General features: G+C 40.9%; 2 protein-coding genes across 5 annotated transcripts in view; one reads left to right on the forward strand and one right to left on the reverse strand.

The window, feature by feature from the left end:
- The window catches only part of LOC122159062 (gamma-secretase activating protein), a 45902-nt gene extending 37711 nt beyond the window's left edge, over positions 1–8191 (forward strand). For 3 of the 4 annotated variants that reach the window (XM_042816233.1, XM_042816235.1, XM_042816234.1), the window contains 7 exons: positions 956–1026; positions 1560–1654; positions 2902–3021; positions 3897–3958; positions 5731–5835; positions 5939–6032; positions 6984–8191. In XM_042816233.1, the coding sequence (XP_042672167.1) occupies positions 956–1026; positions 1560–1654; positions 2902–3021; positions 3897–3958; positions 5731–5835; positions 5939–6032; positions 6984–7084 (648 nt within the window). In that variant the 3' untranslated portion in view covers positions 7085–8191. Of the gene's footprint in view, positions 1–955; positions 1027–1559; positions 1655–2901; positions 3022–3896; positions 3959–5730; positions 5836–5938; positions 6033–6983 lie in introns of those variants that run through there. The other variant, XR_006168376.1, reaches the window with a different exon arrangement.
- CCDC146 (coiled-coil domain containing 146) overlaps positions 7751–15429 on the reverse strand; it is a 70404-nt gene continuing 62725 nt past the window's right edge. The window contains exons 16-19 of the mRNA XM_042815810.1: positions 12428–12556; positions 11159–11296; positions 9602–9850; positions 7751–8638 (exon numbers count right to left, since the gene is read on the reverse strand). Of these exons, the coding sequence (XP_042671744.1) occupies positions 8435–8638; positions 9602–9850; positions 11159–11296; positions 12428–12556 (720 nt within the window). The 3' untranslated portion in view covers positions 7751–8434. The remainder of the gene's footprint in view (positions 8639–9601; positions 9851–11158; positions 11297–12427; positions 12557–15429) is intronic.

A 15429-nucleotide genomic window follows, 5' to 3' on the forward strand; every position in this document is an offset into this window, starting at 1 on the left:
AATTCTCTAGAAAGAGAAAAAAGAATGGGAAAAGGCATTCCTGGATTCTGGCCATCTTGAAGGGAGAAGGTTTGTTACTTCTTGTGACACCTGTCTGCAAAACAAGGATCAGCCTTGTTTCCTGAGAGCTTCCTGGGGTTGATTTATTGCAGTTTGAGGCCCAGAGATAAAAGGCATAGAGGAAGTGTCTCAGCTGTGTGGAAATGAGATGTGGAAGTCATTACATATGACAGCCATAAGGACTGGCTGGAGGGAGTTATTTCAACTCTTTCATGCATGGTTTCTCTCTTTCAGCTGCTGAATGCTAGAAAATCCAAGTTTGTAGCTTTTGCATGCTGACATTGCTCTGGAAGCCAGCCTGGGAGCACAAGGATCAACAGTGTGGGCCAAGAGATTGTTTTAATTCACTATAGACAAGAAGGGAACTCAGTAGAGCCAGATAAGCATTTGCTTGTCTCATGTTTCCTCCTTGCCTGGGCTAGATCTGTGATTCACCCTGTAGACTTTTTTTTCAGCAGACTGAATATTCTATCACCTTCAGCAGCATCCAATGCTGACAGAGCCACAGGCACCTTTTCTTGCCAATTGCTCAGTCAGTTGGATGTGTGGTTTTCAGTTCCATGGCAAATTGGTCCTTAAGAATTTGATGCAAGAGCGTGAGATCGGTTGATTCCTGAGAAGCAGAATGTGTGAGAATGTGCTGTATGTCTTGCATAATGCTTGGATGAACTGAGAGCACTTACTGTAAACTTCAGGAATGGAGCAATCCAGCTACAGTTCAAATGTAGCAGTTTATCATTTTAAGCCCCATAGAAAAATAAAAATATAAATGCTGAAGTTTTAGTGGGAGTAGTCCTATGATAAGTTCACAATCTAAACTAGTAGTGAAATAAATGAAAGCTGGGGACCTGCTATATACAGGCTTCTAGAAATGTTTGATTTTTTTTTGTTCTAGCTGAATCTGGTACATCGAATAATGAAAGAAGTTTGGAAGCTATATCAGCTTCATTCCTGCATCTTCTGCTTGTAAGCAAGTCTTTTTTTTTTTTTTCTTTTAACATTTTAAAATGTGCTCATAATAATTTTGGCCTTGAACAGTCAGTGCTGTGAATGTCACTATGGCTGTAATTTAGTCTTGCTAATGGACCTGCTGGCCCTATTGAAGCCAACGTGGATATTAATCATACAGGCAGTTTTATGACTAGAGTTCAAAGCTGCTGGGTTCACAATGCTCTCCAGCTGGATAGTGGCTGTTGAACAGCTATGAAAGCCAGGTCACTCACAGCAGCACCCAGAATATTTCACCTGTTGATACCGGGTATTGCTAGAGCCTTGCAGGTATGCAGTAGTAGGGGATGGAGGAGAGGGCATCACAGAGACTTTGTGTGTGAACATTTAGAAGAACATCTAGTGCTGCAGGGTGACAGATGCTGAAGAAAGAAAGATAGCATTCCATAGTGATTAAATGCAAATGCACATTTACTGCACATATTGTTTGACCACAGTACTCTGGTATGTGGGCATTTCAATTCCTAATATGCTCCTGTTATGTTAAATAGTGATGAGAGAGGAAGTGAAGCAGAGTTCAGGGTGTTTCACATCATGAGTCGAATTCTGGAAGCTGCAAATGGCATGTGTATGCCTTTACCTCCTGGTAAGTGCTATGTTTTACTGTTGTAACGCATATCAATTCCTCCCAGGAGAATACAAGTTGTAGCATGTATGTCAGGTTAGCTCTGGCAGTATTTAAATCTCTTCAAGACATTTGTGGAGGGAAAGGTCCTCCATAAATGTGTGCAAGTGAAGTGAAGCGTAACTGAATATTTGATACAAATTGAGACAACAAATCAGAGGTTTAGTTTGCTGTTTTCAGTTTCCAGTGGAGAATGTGGGTACAGCTATAGCTCACAACTAAGATTTAGATGACTTTCCCTTAGATTTTATAAGACAGCTAGATTCAAATGTCAAGGGCGAGAGGGGAAAATCCTGTCCTGGAGCAAAACCAGAGTGTTTTTTCTCATGCTGTTGCTCTGCAAATGTTTTTCAGTTTTATCCTGAATGAATTGCCCCTGGTCTTTCTGAAGGAGATGATCTGTAATTGCTTACAGTCTTTTCAAAGCACTCGGTTATTTTTGTTAGGACAAGGCTTTTTAGCATTGAGTGCTTAGGTTTTCTGTGGCTGAATTTGCCAGTACAGACAGGGAATGTACAGCCAAGCTGTAGATTTGGACTGGATTCTAATCCTTTTAAGAATGCTCTTACAGAAACATTGAGCTTGCTGTCCTGCTGTTAAGCTGTCGGACCAAGGCCTGGCCTGCCTGTAACTACAGAACGACAGAAACAGAAGAGTGTTCTGAATTTTATTAGAAAAAAATAGCTTTTGCTTTCTGATTCTCTTTGAATCTCTTTCTAGGTAGTGTTTTTGGATTTGGCTTCAATCTGGTTTTGGTATGAGGCCGTGCCTCGAACTTACACTGTGTGAGGGGCAAATGCTGCTATGTGATGGTGTCTTGTGGTTCAAGACCATCTGGCTGATGCTCAGTGAGAAACTGAAGTCTGAACATGGTCTGTGGGAATGTGTGGGTAGCAGCCATATACTGCGTGTGGCGAGGCCTCAGCTTTGATAAATTGGGAAGAAAGAGGGAGGCAAATTAATGACACAACTCGGATGTAAGCCAACAATAAGCTTGGAGAAGTTTAATGATTGTTTTCGGGTCGTTAGCCTTCCTCTTTCTGATAGGGTTGTGCTTGACAAGACTTAAAGATAAACTCATTTCCTTACTAACTTGAAATGCTTAGAAGTTGAGGATAGCGTTGGCTTTAGCTACAGTAATGCTAGTCAATGCTACAAACTTTGAAAGATATTTCCTTTTCCCAAACAAATTTGTCTTTCCTTCATAGGTTTTCATACTCTACATTTGGGGCTTGGTGTTCGATGTCTTCCCCTTCATACTCTCCTGCACTATATTGATAATGGGGTTCTACGTTTGACAGAAACCTGTGTCAGGAAACTGCTGAAAGGTACTGTGAACATACTTGTTATGTTTCATTTGCTTAACAGACAACTTGTTGGGTGTGATGTCCTTTCAGCCATTCAGATACAGCCACAATATATCCTGATCAGGAGACTCAGCTTCTTCTTTATGAGTGCTGTTACAGTGAGGAGTGTAACTGTGTTGCTTGGCTGAAAGGAGAAAATTAAGAGTCATACTCTATGATTGACCCTTACTGTAGTAAACAAAGAAATATTGGAGGATTTCTGTGGTCATTTATAACTAGAAGCCCTATATTAGGAAGTTAAATAGCAAAATAAGCAAACAAAGGATAACCTGAATTAGCATCCCAGTGTTTTTAGTAAATTTAGTAAATTGCAAGTTTATTGTACTCTAAACATGAATCTATTCTAAATGTATCAATATGTTAACTAAAGGCAGGGGTTAAAACCAGTTCTGTATCATCAGGAGCAGTTGTTTGTGACTTTCCCCTCAGCAGGAGGTAAGCAGTGTGTTTCCACAAAGGAGGCTTAGAAGCAAACTAGCATACAATAGGAATAATTGGGGCATGAAGCACTGGAACAAAATGGGGAGTGGTACAAAGTAGCAGTTGTAGGTGCAGTTAGAATCACAATGGACACAATGTTTGTATTAATCTATGCCTTATTTTGATAAATATAATTTGAATTATTGTACAAATCATTACTTAAAATAGTGAAGCTGTATGCAGATGTCCAGAATAATATTCATATAAACTGTAAAAGTAACACTCCTACTAACCTTTATGTGAAATAAAAATTTTTGTCACAGAAATAGTATTTTTTTTGTATGTCTTCAGCGGAATTTGGAAGTTACGTGTTTGCTACTAAAGAGTTTGAGGTTTTTTTCACCTTTCTCTTGCAGATCTGGATGACAATGAGAAGAATGAAAAGCTGAAATTCAGTATTGTGACAAGGCTTCCTGAGGTGACTTTGGTTGTTATTCTTGGAATTTGGAAATGGGTAATGAAATTCCTCCCTGTGCATAGGATCCAGTCAACAGAAGACTTAGCTGTGACTCACAGAGGACACAGAAACAGACTGAACCTCCAAAGTTTCTCCATCTGCTGTTCATAACCTGTAGGGTACCTTGGTAACTTAAATTTTAGGTTTGTCCATAGTTTTCAGTGTGTCCACTGTCTTGCAGCAATCAAACAGACAAGACTGATGCTGTTCTGAGTACTCACACATAAAATAGTAATAAGGGTTTAGAGAGACTTTCTAAATATTTTTGTTTGTATTTTTAGTATCCACAAATGTCTTTCTCATTTGTAACCTTCTTGTGCATTGTTTGTTCATTTTATCAAATGCTTTCAAAAGCTGGTACAGTAGAAATTCTGATCAAATCAGAGATCTGTGGTGATTGAATTACAAAATCTTGGCCTCGCCCCTTGGTAAGGTGTTTGGGCACATGCTCTTGATGCTCCTTTGAAAGTTACAACAATGGGAGATTGCTTCTTTCTTTTCCTTTTTCAATACTACAGAGGAAGCACAACGTCTGTGAGTGAGTGAAAGAAAATCAGGGATTCCCCTTTGGGAGTGCCTTGCTATAGAAAAGGCTTTTCTGGCCATAAATTGCTTATTGTTGTTCATTATGGACTGTTATGTGTAGTTCAAATGGCCAGAAGTGCTGCTAAAGTTTTCCTCTAACAAGGGCTTCTTTATTTGGCAGTAGTTTTGAGAAGGGGTAGGGAAGGAGAGCTTTACAAAGTGTTCTTTGTCCTCTGTATCTTGTTTTGGGCAGGGGTTGGTGAGTTGAGGTCATTGTGGGGACTCTGAGCTGTCAGCCCCAGGCCTGGTGGGTGGGGAACACCATTCCAAGTGCTCTGACTTGTGCTTCAGGGGAAATGCACTGCTAGTTACACACAGTCGGCTCAGTGCCTTATTGTGTCTATTTACAGCTTTGGGAAAAAATGCAGAGAATAGTTTGTTTGCTTAAAAGGACACTTTGGGGTGACTTGGACTATTTTGAGTTCAGGTTACATTCACTAGATGACTTCAGAAGCAAGTATTTCAGCAACGCTGAAAACCCTTCAGTGTTTCTTAAATGAACTCTTTCAATAGTCTGTATTTCATTACAATTGGAAGTGAGAGGAAAAAGAATTGAGACTGGGAGAATAGCAGGAAAAGCTAATTTCACAATGTGTTCATGTTTGCTTTCTTACTAATTAGGATTGGAAGCTTTGGAACAATTCAGTTTCGATTTCTTGCCTTCAGAATCAATTTTGCCATTTCCCAGACAGTGCCCTAAGTAATGGGATATAAATTCTGTTCCCAGTATCTTTCCTTGTTGGCATTCTGTTTTTGTAAGCTTTCTGCCACTGAGCCTATTCTGAACACAACATTGATAAGTTGGGCATTATTGCTCTTCTCTGTGAGAAGAATGATTCTAAACCACAGTCACAGTAAAAAATAGTCATTTTATGCCCCAGTTGATATTTCAGTACACATGCAAAGTGGGACAGATTTAATACTGATTGATTGATTGAAACTTAGTGAGTAGCTCAGTGGGCGCTGAGTAGCAAGGATTTGATCATTCCCCATGTTCTGGGGGTTTATGATAATCTCTTAGTTACTGGCAAAGTAGTCTGTGTTAAAGCCTAGATTTCATTTTTTTTTTTTTCTCCCCTCCTATTTTTTCCCACTATATTTCCACTGTTCTGTTTTGTTACTGATCTTTTGGGGATTTTACTTACTAGGCTCTTGGTCTAAAGGCCCGTCAGTTCTGGGATCATCCAACAAATGCTAATTTCCTTGCACGGAAGTATGTGAAACTTTTGCTTGAAAAGCTGGGGACCAGGCAGGTAAGACGTTCAGATTCCTGACCTTGCTGTCTGCCATAAGGCACTGAAGGTAACACTGAAACTTGGTAGCGTGCAAACTAATCTGAACTGTTCTCATTTACAGTGTAGCAAGCCTGTCCCTGAGAGATACCCAGTCCCTGTAGAATTTTTGCCTCTTAACTACCTGACTAATGTGCTGGCAGAGATAGAGAATCAAGGTAACTTTAATTCTGTACTTTGGAAGATTGGTAATTGCTGCCCTTTAATGCTCACACTGCTATAAAACTCTAGTGATGTCTGAACATGTAGGTTTAGTTGTTGATGGGAATCAGAGTGCTTCTTGACTGTGTATTTTCTCATTCAGAATCCTCTCTGTGTTGAATGCAGTTGCCAAACTGGCATACAGAGTGGTGGTAGCTGTTATTCTGTGTTTAAATGGGGAGAAGGGCTTGTACATTACTTTTGCAGCATGGTAGCTAAAGCATTGCCTTTTGTCCAGTAAGTAGAGGTAGATCAAATCAAATCTTCCACTTCAGAGAAGAATGCTCCAGTGGGGGGTGCATTTCTAAGCTGTTCCTTTTTGTGAAATGAAATTCACGTTAGTCACAGTACTTGCTTCATGCAGTGAAACAGATGCATCCAAAGATTTTGAATTCCACTGAAAAAGCAAAATGCCCTAAGGAAGCATTACACTGCTTAGTGCAGTTGGCTATACTTTTACTAATAAATGAAGTAAAGGTGTGATAGGGACCTGAGTATTAATACAATATTCTCATGTATGGATATCAGCCTATTTGGAGGAGGAAAAAGTTAAACCATACTGATGCATAAAAGAACGTACTAGCACAAACAGCTGCTATGCTTAAATCTTATTTCACTTTCCAAGGTAAAATTAGTATGGAAATTCCTAGCAGCCTCCAGAGATAGTCTAGCTTTCTTCCACATGGGGCATAATTTACTGATATCCCACTAACAGGAAAGCATATGCCATGGGTGAGCATCAGACAACTGCACTGAAAGCTGTAGGTATTTTATTTAGATGAAAACACAGTTCCATCTAACGCCTTACCTTTTGGTATTGTGGGTCAGGATGTTTAGTAGACTGCAGGACTTACTGTACAACAACACTTAGATTTGCAAATACTGATTTTCTAATGGTGTTTTTCTAGGTGTGCATTCGTATGAAAAACAAGATCATATTGATGTCAGGTTTGTGGAGGAAGCAGCGCTGAAACACACGATGATGCTCTTGGGCCTCAGATATTCCTGAAATGGCTTTCTTCAACTGCGTGTAAATTGTGGTACTCAAAATCATTCACATACAAGTGTGCAGCCAACTGTGATTTTTTTTTTTAAACTTAAATGTCATGTTTGCTAATTAATCTGCAGTTTTGAGTAGGCCACCATTACTGACATCAGCTACTCAAAGTAGCAATTGTCCAGTGCACTAAGGCTGAAATTACTGACCTCTAGGTAAATTGCAGAGAAATGCATCTGACGCAGACCTGGGTTTCCAACACATCTCGGGTTTCAGGTCTGAAGTGGTCAAATCAGTGGAACTAGTGGGTACCAAAACATGCTGTGAAAAAATATTACTCTCAACAGTTTTAATGAGACAGACAGTGCTGGAAAGGGTAGTCCAGCTGTACAGTAACAAAAAATTGGCCACTGTTTACTCACTTAGACTAATAAAGGCATTTCTTGATGTGATGATGTAAAATAGGTAAGAATAACAAATGAGGCATCAGTCTTTGTATATAATCATCAATAATGATACTCATTCCTTGTGGTGGTCATGTATTGTCTTACGGTACTTCTGCCTTTGGAGTGGGATTCTAATATATTGAGCTATAGTAATTAGCACAAAATGTAGTCTCCTTAAATTATATGGGAGAGGGATTTTATGTTTTTTTTTTGTTTGTTTTTTTTGTTTTTTTTTTTTTAAGATGCTTATAATATATTGAATGCAATGCAGGACAAGAAGAAAATTCTTTGGAAATGTATCTTCACAGCAGCATGGAATGAGTTTTACTGAATTTTTTTCTTCTAACTTTTAGTATTATGGTTCAAAACTCAGCTTCAGGAAGAACTGCTGGAGGTTGTTTTCTCCTCATTTTCAACTATTATTTATGAATAATTGAAGTGGGTTTAGTTTTTGGTGTGCACTTTTTCCTATTTTGAACAGTGACATAAATTTTTGTCAGTTGAATAATTTTTTTCAGTCTTGGACTGTGGAAAGCTGTGGTGGTGTATTTGTGTAATATGTGGAGACTTCATTCGTGTGCTATTGATAACCAGAGAAGATCTTCTACCTTATTCTTTTTAATGAAATGTGCTGTAAAATAGATGCAATAAAACTTGACCTGAAAAAACAAAAGTGTGGTATGATAATTACTCATTTTAAAATACTGCAGTGCATTTGGCATACCAGGCTCCACCTAGTCAGAAGGAAGGAACTTGTATCACTGAGTATTTAGCTGTGCTTCTGGCATTAAGTACTACTTTGTTTACCGTGTGGAAGTTGGCTATACTCTAATGGGCATTTCATGTAGTCTGAATGCTATTGACTTGTGATACTCAGCAACTGGTAAGGGTTTCTCTTCCTCCTGGTGCTGTCTTCTCAGATTTCAATTGGCTTTATAATTGGTTTTCTGAAATGTCTCATATTTGAACCGGGTTCGCTTGGCTTGAAAGGAGCCAAAGCGCCATAGGGCCGTGGCACTGGCAGGCTGTATGCATCGTCTGGGACATAAGCAGTTGGCCGTGGTTCAGCTGTTGTGAGGACATGGCCGGGCACTGCAGCTTGTTCCTCTTCTGCAGCCTGCTGTAAAAGAAATGCATTGTGAGCACATCATGCCTGCTTGTTTTAAGGCTGCAGTCAGTACTCTTCTGAGCCAAAGTAGAAGATGCCCAATGAGGAAATAAAATGAGTCTAATTCTTAGCAAATCAAGAAACAAGAAAACACAGATGTGTATTTAAGTGTTCATTGAAAGGAAAGCATGATTTATTGACCATGTAGGTATGAGTTTGTCCTTTTAAATACTGTGTAGTTTGGGCCATATTGCTGTTGTTGAGAAAGAAAATTAGATGAACTTGCAGTAATTGCAATAAGTGTGCACAGACCATCTCAGGAACAAGATAATGGTTAAGATGATAATAGTTGAGATGCTTCAAAGCTCAGTTTGCATTTATGCTGACAGCAGCTGTTCTTGAATACTGTCACTGTACTGAAAGGAAACTGGGTCATAATATGAAAAGAGTGAGTGACAGAGGTTTCTTATTCTAAACCAGGTGACCTGCAACAGTTCTTCATGCCTTCAGGCTCTTTAAATGTAGGTACTATGTGTTCCTCTCCCAGCTTTGTGTTCATTTCAGATTTCTTTGGAGAAGGGATTGTATAGCAAAGCCAGTTCCTACCTGCAGGTGTTCTCTCAATTATTGAATCTCAGTTGTATTTGGCTATCTTATCAGTTAACTCAAAACACTATCACATAAAGCAAGATCTACTTTTGATTATTAAAATAATTTGAGTGTAACATATCCTCTGCTTAAGGTTTTATGACCTGCTCTATCTGAGCAGTGTGCCATACTGCAGTTTGTAATTCCAGAAATCCACAGTGTGCTGGTTTTGTAGTGGCCTCTGTCTGTCCCATCATCTCCACCAGCTCCTGGAGCCCATGGTTGTCAGTGAGCAGCTGTGCATTGAGTTAGTGCTGCACTTTCAGAAGGACAAGCTAGAGCAGAAAAAAAGGAAGAGCCAAAGCATAACACAGAGCAAAAACTTACTCTAGCTCTGGCCTCTGCTGCTTCTTTGTGCATCTTCTCATCGCGTAAAACCTTCAACCATTCAATCTCTGTCTCTTTAGGAGGAGGAAGGCCTTGATCTATCCTTGATGAAACAATCATCAAAAACTCTTCTCTGTCTCTCATTTCCTGCTGGAGTTTAATGGCAAGTGCTTGCTTCATGGATAACTCTGCCACAAGAGCCATCATCTTCTGGGTCCTGTCTTTTATCTTCTTCTGTAGTTCATTTATCTGGAATCAGAAACCAATTACATTTTGGATATTTAGTAACAACTACAACTGTAGACACTTACTGGATGTGGTACTCAGGTAAGTGAAAGTAAGGTTGGTGAAATCAACTGTGTTTCAAAAATTAACTCTATTCTTGAAAATAATGAAACACTGTCTGTTTCCTGTCTATACTTGGAACCATGCAATCATACAGCATAAAAAGCCACATTTACTCCAATGTAAGGTTAGAAAATATCAACTTTGTAATGCTATCCTGTTCTTCACAGATGATGAACAAAATTTCCATTTACCTCAAAGGAAGCTATTAAGCCTGGATTCTCATTGAGCCTGTGCACAATTGCTGCATTATTAACAAGTGTGTTAAGTCCAGTCCTCACAAGGTAGTGACAACGTGACATGGGTGTTTTGTGAGGTGTTGAATTATTCTTTATTATTCTGTTATTATACAGAAAGGGAACAGAGTGGGAATCTGTGATTCTGACTGCAGAGACGTTAAAAGAGCTGAAATGCTGTTTTTAAAGTAACATAGGGAATTGGTAGAGCCAGAGCATAAACGTCTGGCACGCTGCCATTTGTACAGTAATTTGTTGGCCAATGGCTGTAATTTCACAAAGGCAAATGGCAGCCATGTTATTTCTTTCTGTAGAAAATGAAAGGTTTCCTCTAGAGATTTTAAGCCTGAGTGCCAGAGATAATAACAAAGAAAAGAACATCAGCCCTGGCCTTGTTGTACGTTAATTACATCACTGTTGTTTGGTTTTTTTTTCTCTCTCACTGGGTTTGGAGCTATTTGGAGCTTTTTCATCAAGGAGGTGGAGGTGGGAAGATTTCTTTTTTTCTTTTTTTTTTTTTTTTTTTTGCTTCTACTGTGTTATACACTTCCTAAGCAACCTCAAGTAATTTACTTAAGGATCAGGCCTCCTGTCCTTCCATTTTTTGCAGTTTTTGTTTAATATCTGGATTAGCTTGTTTTAAGGAAGTATATGCCAACTGCATAGCTTCCCTTCCTGCTTTGTATCTCGTGTCTGGAAGCACTTGATATGAGAAATAACTTAGTGCACATTTTGATAAAAGATCAATTGATGCTGCAATTTTCTTTCAAAAAGAGAGTCCATTCAGTCCATTCCTAATGCTCTTGCTGTGCCTTTATTACTATTATTACTAAATGTCTGTCATTTCTTCAGACTAATGTACAACCTGCCTGTCACTAATTCCACCTGCTAGTAATTTGCAAGCAAGTCATCTCGCCTGCTGCCCAGATAGAATTTTGCTTCCTAGGAGCCAGTGAGCAGAGCGTGCCCTCCTTACCCTTGTTGCTAACAGCAGCGTGCCCTGCTTCCCGTTCTCTGCTGTGGCACGGATCTTGTCTGTGAGCCGGGCAACGTGTTCGTAGATCAGGTCTGTCTCCAGCAGCTTCTCCTCCTTCTGTACCAGCTCCACCTCCAGCTGCAGTGGGAGGAATATGCACAGCACAGGTAAATGCTGGGGGAAAGTGAAATGGAAGGTGTTCCTGTGGCTGCTTGGAGACACCTTCGGAATTAATGTACTTAAGCAGCAATATTTTTCACCAATAGTTTTCCCAAATTACATCAGCATTACTACTGCTTTGCCATGATTTTAGTGAAAACCATGATTTTTTTTTCTAGTGATTTTTTTTGTTTTGTTTTGTTTTTAAATTTCTGGTTGAGTTACAGGCATTATAAGTTTCAGCTCTTGCTTGCAGTAATCTTCCCCTGACAGCTTGCTGTTAAAAGTGAGCTCCAAATACGAAGAAAGTACTGTGCAACTGAAAGGACTTAAAAGCATAAGGAGAGGTTGAATGGGAACATTAAATCTATGTTCTGCATTCACAAAATCCAGTTTTCTAAAGTTGGTGAGGTTGGTACAGGTGAGCTATGACCCTGTGCCCACCCAGCCCTGTTGGGATCCCTCCCCTGCCAAGGGACACGAGGAAGTTAAGCAAAAGGTTGGAGCAATGCAAGGGGCCCCAGGAAGTGTTCATGTTGAATCACTGCAGTCAGCCCTTCAGTAGGAGGATGTGGGTGAGAACTGCATTGTGCTTGCAGGTACCTGAATACCTGCAGAGCAGAGGGGATAGTGCACTGGGATTTTCAGACCCACCTGAAGCACAGAATAGAGCACGTGTGTTTTGTTTTGTTTTTTTCCCCTGTAAGTAAGATAGACAATAACTAAAAACATGGCTGCTCCTTCTGTCCCTTTTCCTTTCTGACTTTGTGCAATGCAGGAGGTGCCCTGAAATTGGCTTTTGTATTGGACTTAATGTTTTCCTATGCAGCCCCAGGGGGAAAGCACCACAGGGGTGCAGCTGGCCTGGGAGCCTTTGGGTACCAATCTCTTCTGGGTCTCTGTTTGGAGTGGGGATAAAGCAGAAAAGCCAATCACTGTGGAGAATGCTGGTTTAACCCTATGTCACATGTACAGGTGTTATGTTGAGAGGATGGTGGGCCTGCCTTTGGTTCACATGCATTAATGGTTTATTATTTTGTACACCCTTTGCTTTTTCTAAAAGAACTCAATCTGCAGTGTTAGGGGCTGTGCAGTGAGACCTGACGCTACCTGTTCGATCTTCTTCTGCAGTTCAGGTGGAGACGGGTCCTTCCCTCCCAGGTCTCGCTTTCTGCTCTCATTCATGGGGTCAACAAACATTTCCTCCATCTCTTTAATCCTGTCCTTGCACTGGGAATACTGGCAAACAAAAACACGCAAGGGTTACTTTTCTGACTAGAAGCAAAAAGCCCCGTTATTGCAGTAAGGGAAGGTCGTGGTGTGCCTGGTGCTGTGCCTCCGCAATCAGGGTGCTCAGGTGCACAGCTCATGGCCATGCTGCACTGCCTGAGCTCAGAAGCAGGACTGCAGCCTTGTTGGGAGTGCCTGAGGTGCTCTGGCAGCACAGGCCTGTGTCAGTCTGTGCTGGTCCAACTCTGAGAACATTTCCCTACACTGTCAGAAATGGCATTGTCTTGTCCTATTGGTAGTGAATGTGAGAGCTTGTGCCACAGAAGGGTCCTTTCAGGCGAGTGGTTTTAAAAGAAAAGAGGGGAAATTTAGTTTAGATGCTGGGAAGAAGCTATTTACTCAGAGGGTGGTGAGGCGCTGCCCAGAGAAGTGCTAGGTGCCCCATCCCAGGCTGGATGTGGCTCTGGGCAGCCTGCTCTGGTGGTTGGCAACCCTGCACATAGCAGGAGGGTTCAAACTAGATGATCCTTATGGTCCTTTTCAACCCAGGCCATTCTATGATTCCCAGAGTACACAGATGGAACTCCATGTCTTCTCAGTTGCTTGCTGAAGGAGTGACTGGGAACATTTCCTCATGTCTGGACTCACGGGGCAGGCCACAATGGCTGTGTGCCTGATGTGCACCTGGCTATCTGTCAGCACACCGTCACGCCCTCTGCATTTGTTGGAACGCAAGCATGGTGACTTCCCTGTTAGTGCTAACCTGCAGCTAGGGGTGGTGACATTGTTGAGGAAATGATGCTCATAGCTCTGGAAAGGGTCATCACAAATATAAAGTGACTGTTTTGCCATTGCTATAGGGACAGGGTTTATTCACTGGAAGAGAACAATTCATGTTCAACTGCAAATGGGAAAACTGACAGTTATTTGCAGGTGATAATGAAATGTCAGCACTGTACTTGCTCTAAGCAGCTCTTTTCTGGGAAAAAGGTTCATGCAAATCTTTCCTTTACACTTTGTCTAAGAACAGACAGAGTAAAAGCCCTCAATATCTGTGCTGAGCAGCTTCCTTGTGGTTTGATATAAAATGCATGCCCTTCTGCATGCAACTCATTTCAGGCTTACTTAAAGGTTTATTTTAATTTTAAACAGCTGAAAATGGAACCCGGCAGTATCTGAGAACTACAAGCGGAAGAATGCAAGAACAGGGTGAGCACAAACAACAGGATGCAGTGCTGGTGCCAGAGATCTGGGGCCAATGGGCTCCAGCAGCAGCACAGCTGCAGGCACATTGCTGGAGGTGGTGGTACCTCTGTGGGATTAGTACAGCTTCCTGTGTTATACAGGTTTGAGTTGTTACTTCAGAGAAGGACTGATGCAGAACAAACACTGTCTGAACCAAGAAAAAAAAAATCCATGTTTCCTGATAAATGCTTGGCTTACTTTTACAGATGATGGGAATTAAATAGAAGCTAAACCAAAAATATGGAAAGCAAAGCACATTTGGAAATAACCGTGACATCATGTGTGTGCTTAAACAATGTAAGGATAGGTAAGTCTTAAAACCAGAAAAGACCTTTCTTGGAGTGTGTTTGATACAGGGAATGGGAAAAGGCCCTACAAGAATGGCTTTGCTGTGCTTGATGTAGATAACAAGAACTGCTGAAGAATGAAAAGATGAGAAGGAACACGGAGCAGATAGAGGGCTGCTCCGAGAGGGCAGGGCTCGTGTTGATTCTGTAAACTTCAGGGGATGTAGGGGGGTATCTCTTGCACTAGAAAAGAGCAAATATCACATCTGGTTTTTAAAGTGGGGGGAAACGGAGCTGCTGAATATAGATGTTATTAGTATTTATGGATGTAATATATAGAGATATAATTAATAAATCACTTTCTGAATAATAAATATGGAAAAAAATCATGAAGCTTTCTTTGTAAATAGCTGGAAAATAAAAGACTATGAATAATTGCTAACGTAGTTGTGCCAAACAGTTCGATCTCCTATTATTTAACCTGAGCATGGATGAGAAATGGTAGGTATCATACAGTTCGATCTTTACAGAAGTTCAGTATTGTTTCCTATGATCTCATCATAAACAAGATAAGGAAACAGGTTCTGGATGAAAATGTAAGGTAAGGACTACATCAGGAAGTGTACTCACAAAGCAAATGTGAATCAGTACATCATGCTGTTGCAAGAAGGACTACCAACATACCAGGACGTGTAAGCAGAAATGCCACCTGCCTGAATGAATCCTTTTGCTCTCAGCCGCTGCCATTAGGTGCTGCACTTGAAGGCAGAAAGAAAGGGAAGTAGAAAAGAAGGATTGAAGCAGTGCTAGCTCTAAGGGCTGATGCAAAGGAGTGGGGCTGTGCAGCCCAACAAAAGCATGGGAGACGAATGTGGCTGACTTTATTCCAGGAACGTGAAACGTTGCCTCAGGGAGGAAGAGAATGATCTGTTTGTTGTGTCCCTGGTGGATGGAAAAGAAATCTAAAGGCCTACACTGCATCAAGAGCGGCTCAGCTAAAGGTTAAGAAAATTATTCCTGTGTTATGGAAGTGCTGGGGCAGCTTGCCTGGGGAATAGGAGCTTCCACCAGGAAAGAGCAGCTGTGCCCTCATGAATGGCAGGCAGCCCCACTTGGGGCACAAGCAGGACTGCCACGAAGCTCTTCTCTCTGCTAGCCTTGGTTTTCTACAACTGATGCTGTGGTCCATAGATTTTCAGAGGCTGTATTAAAACTTGGATAAACTGATGCCAAATGCTTCTGTGCAATTATCAGCCCCTGTGCATTAGTTTAGCTCAGAGGCATGAAAGTGCCACCTGGAGCGCTGTGAGCTCAGCAGGTCTGTTTGTTGGACTAATTAACGATTAGTGC

This window comes from Centrocercus urophasianus, unplaced genomic scaffold, assembly GCF_019232065.1.
Source record: "Centrocercus urophasianus isolate 14NV4802_14NV808 unplaced genomic scaffold, USGS_Curo_1.0 seq_15, whole genome shotgun sequence".
In the NCBI taxonomy this organism is placed as follows: domain Eukaryota; kingdom Metazoa; phylum Chordata; class Aves; order Galliformes; family Phasianidae; genus Centrocercus; species Centrocercus urophasianus.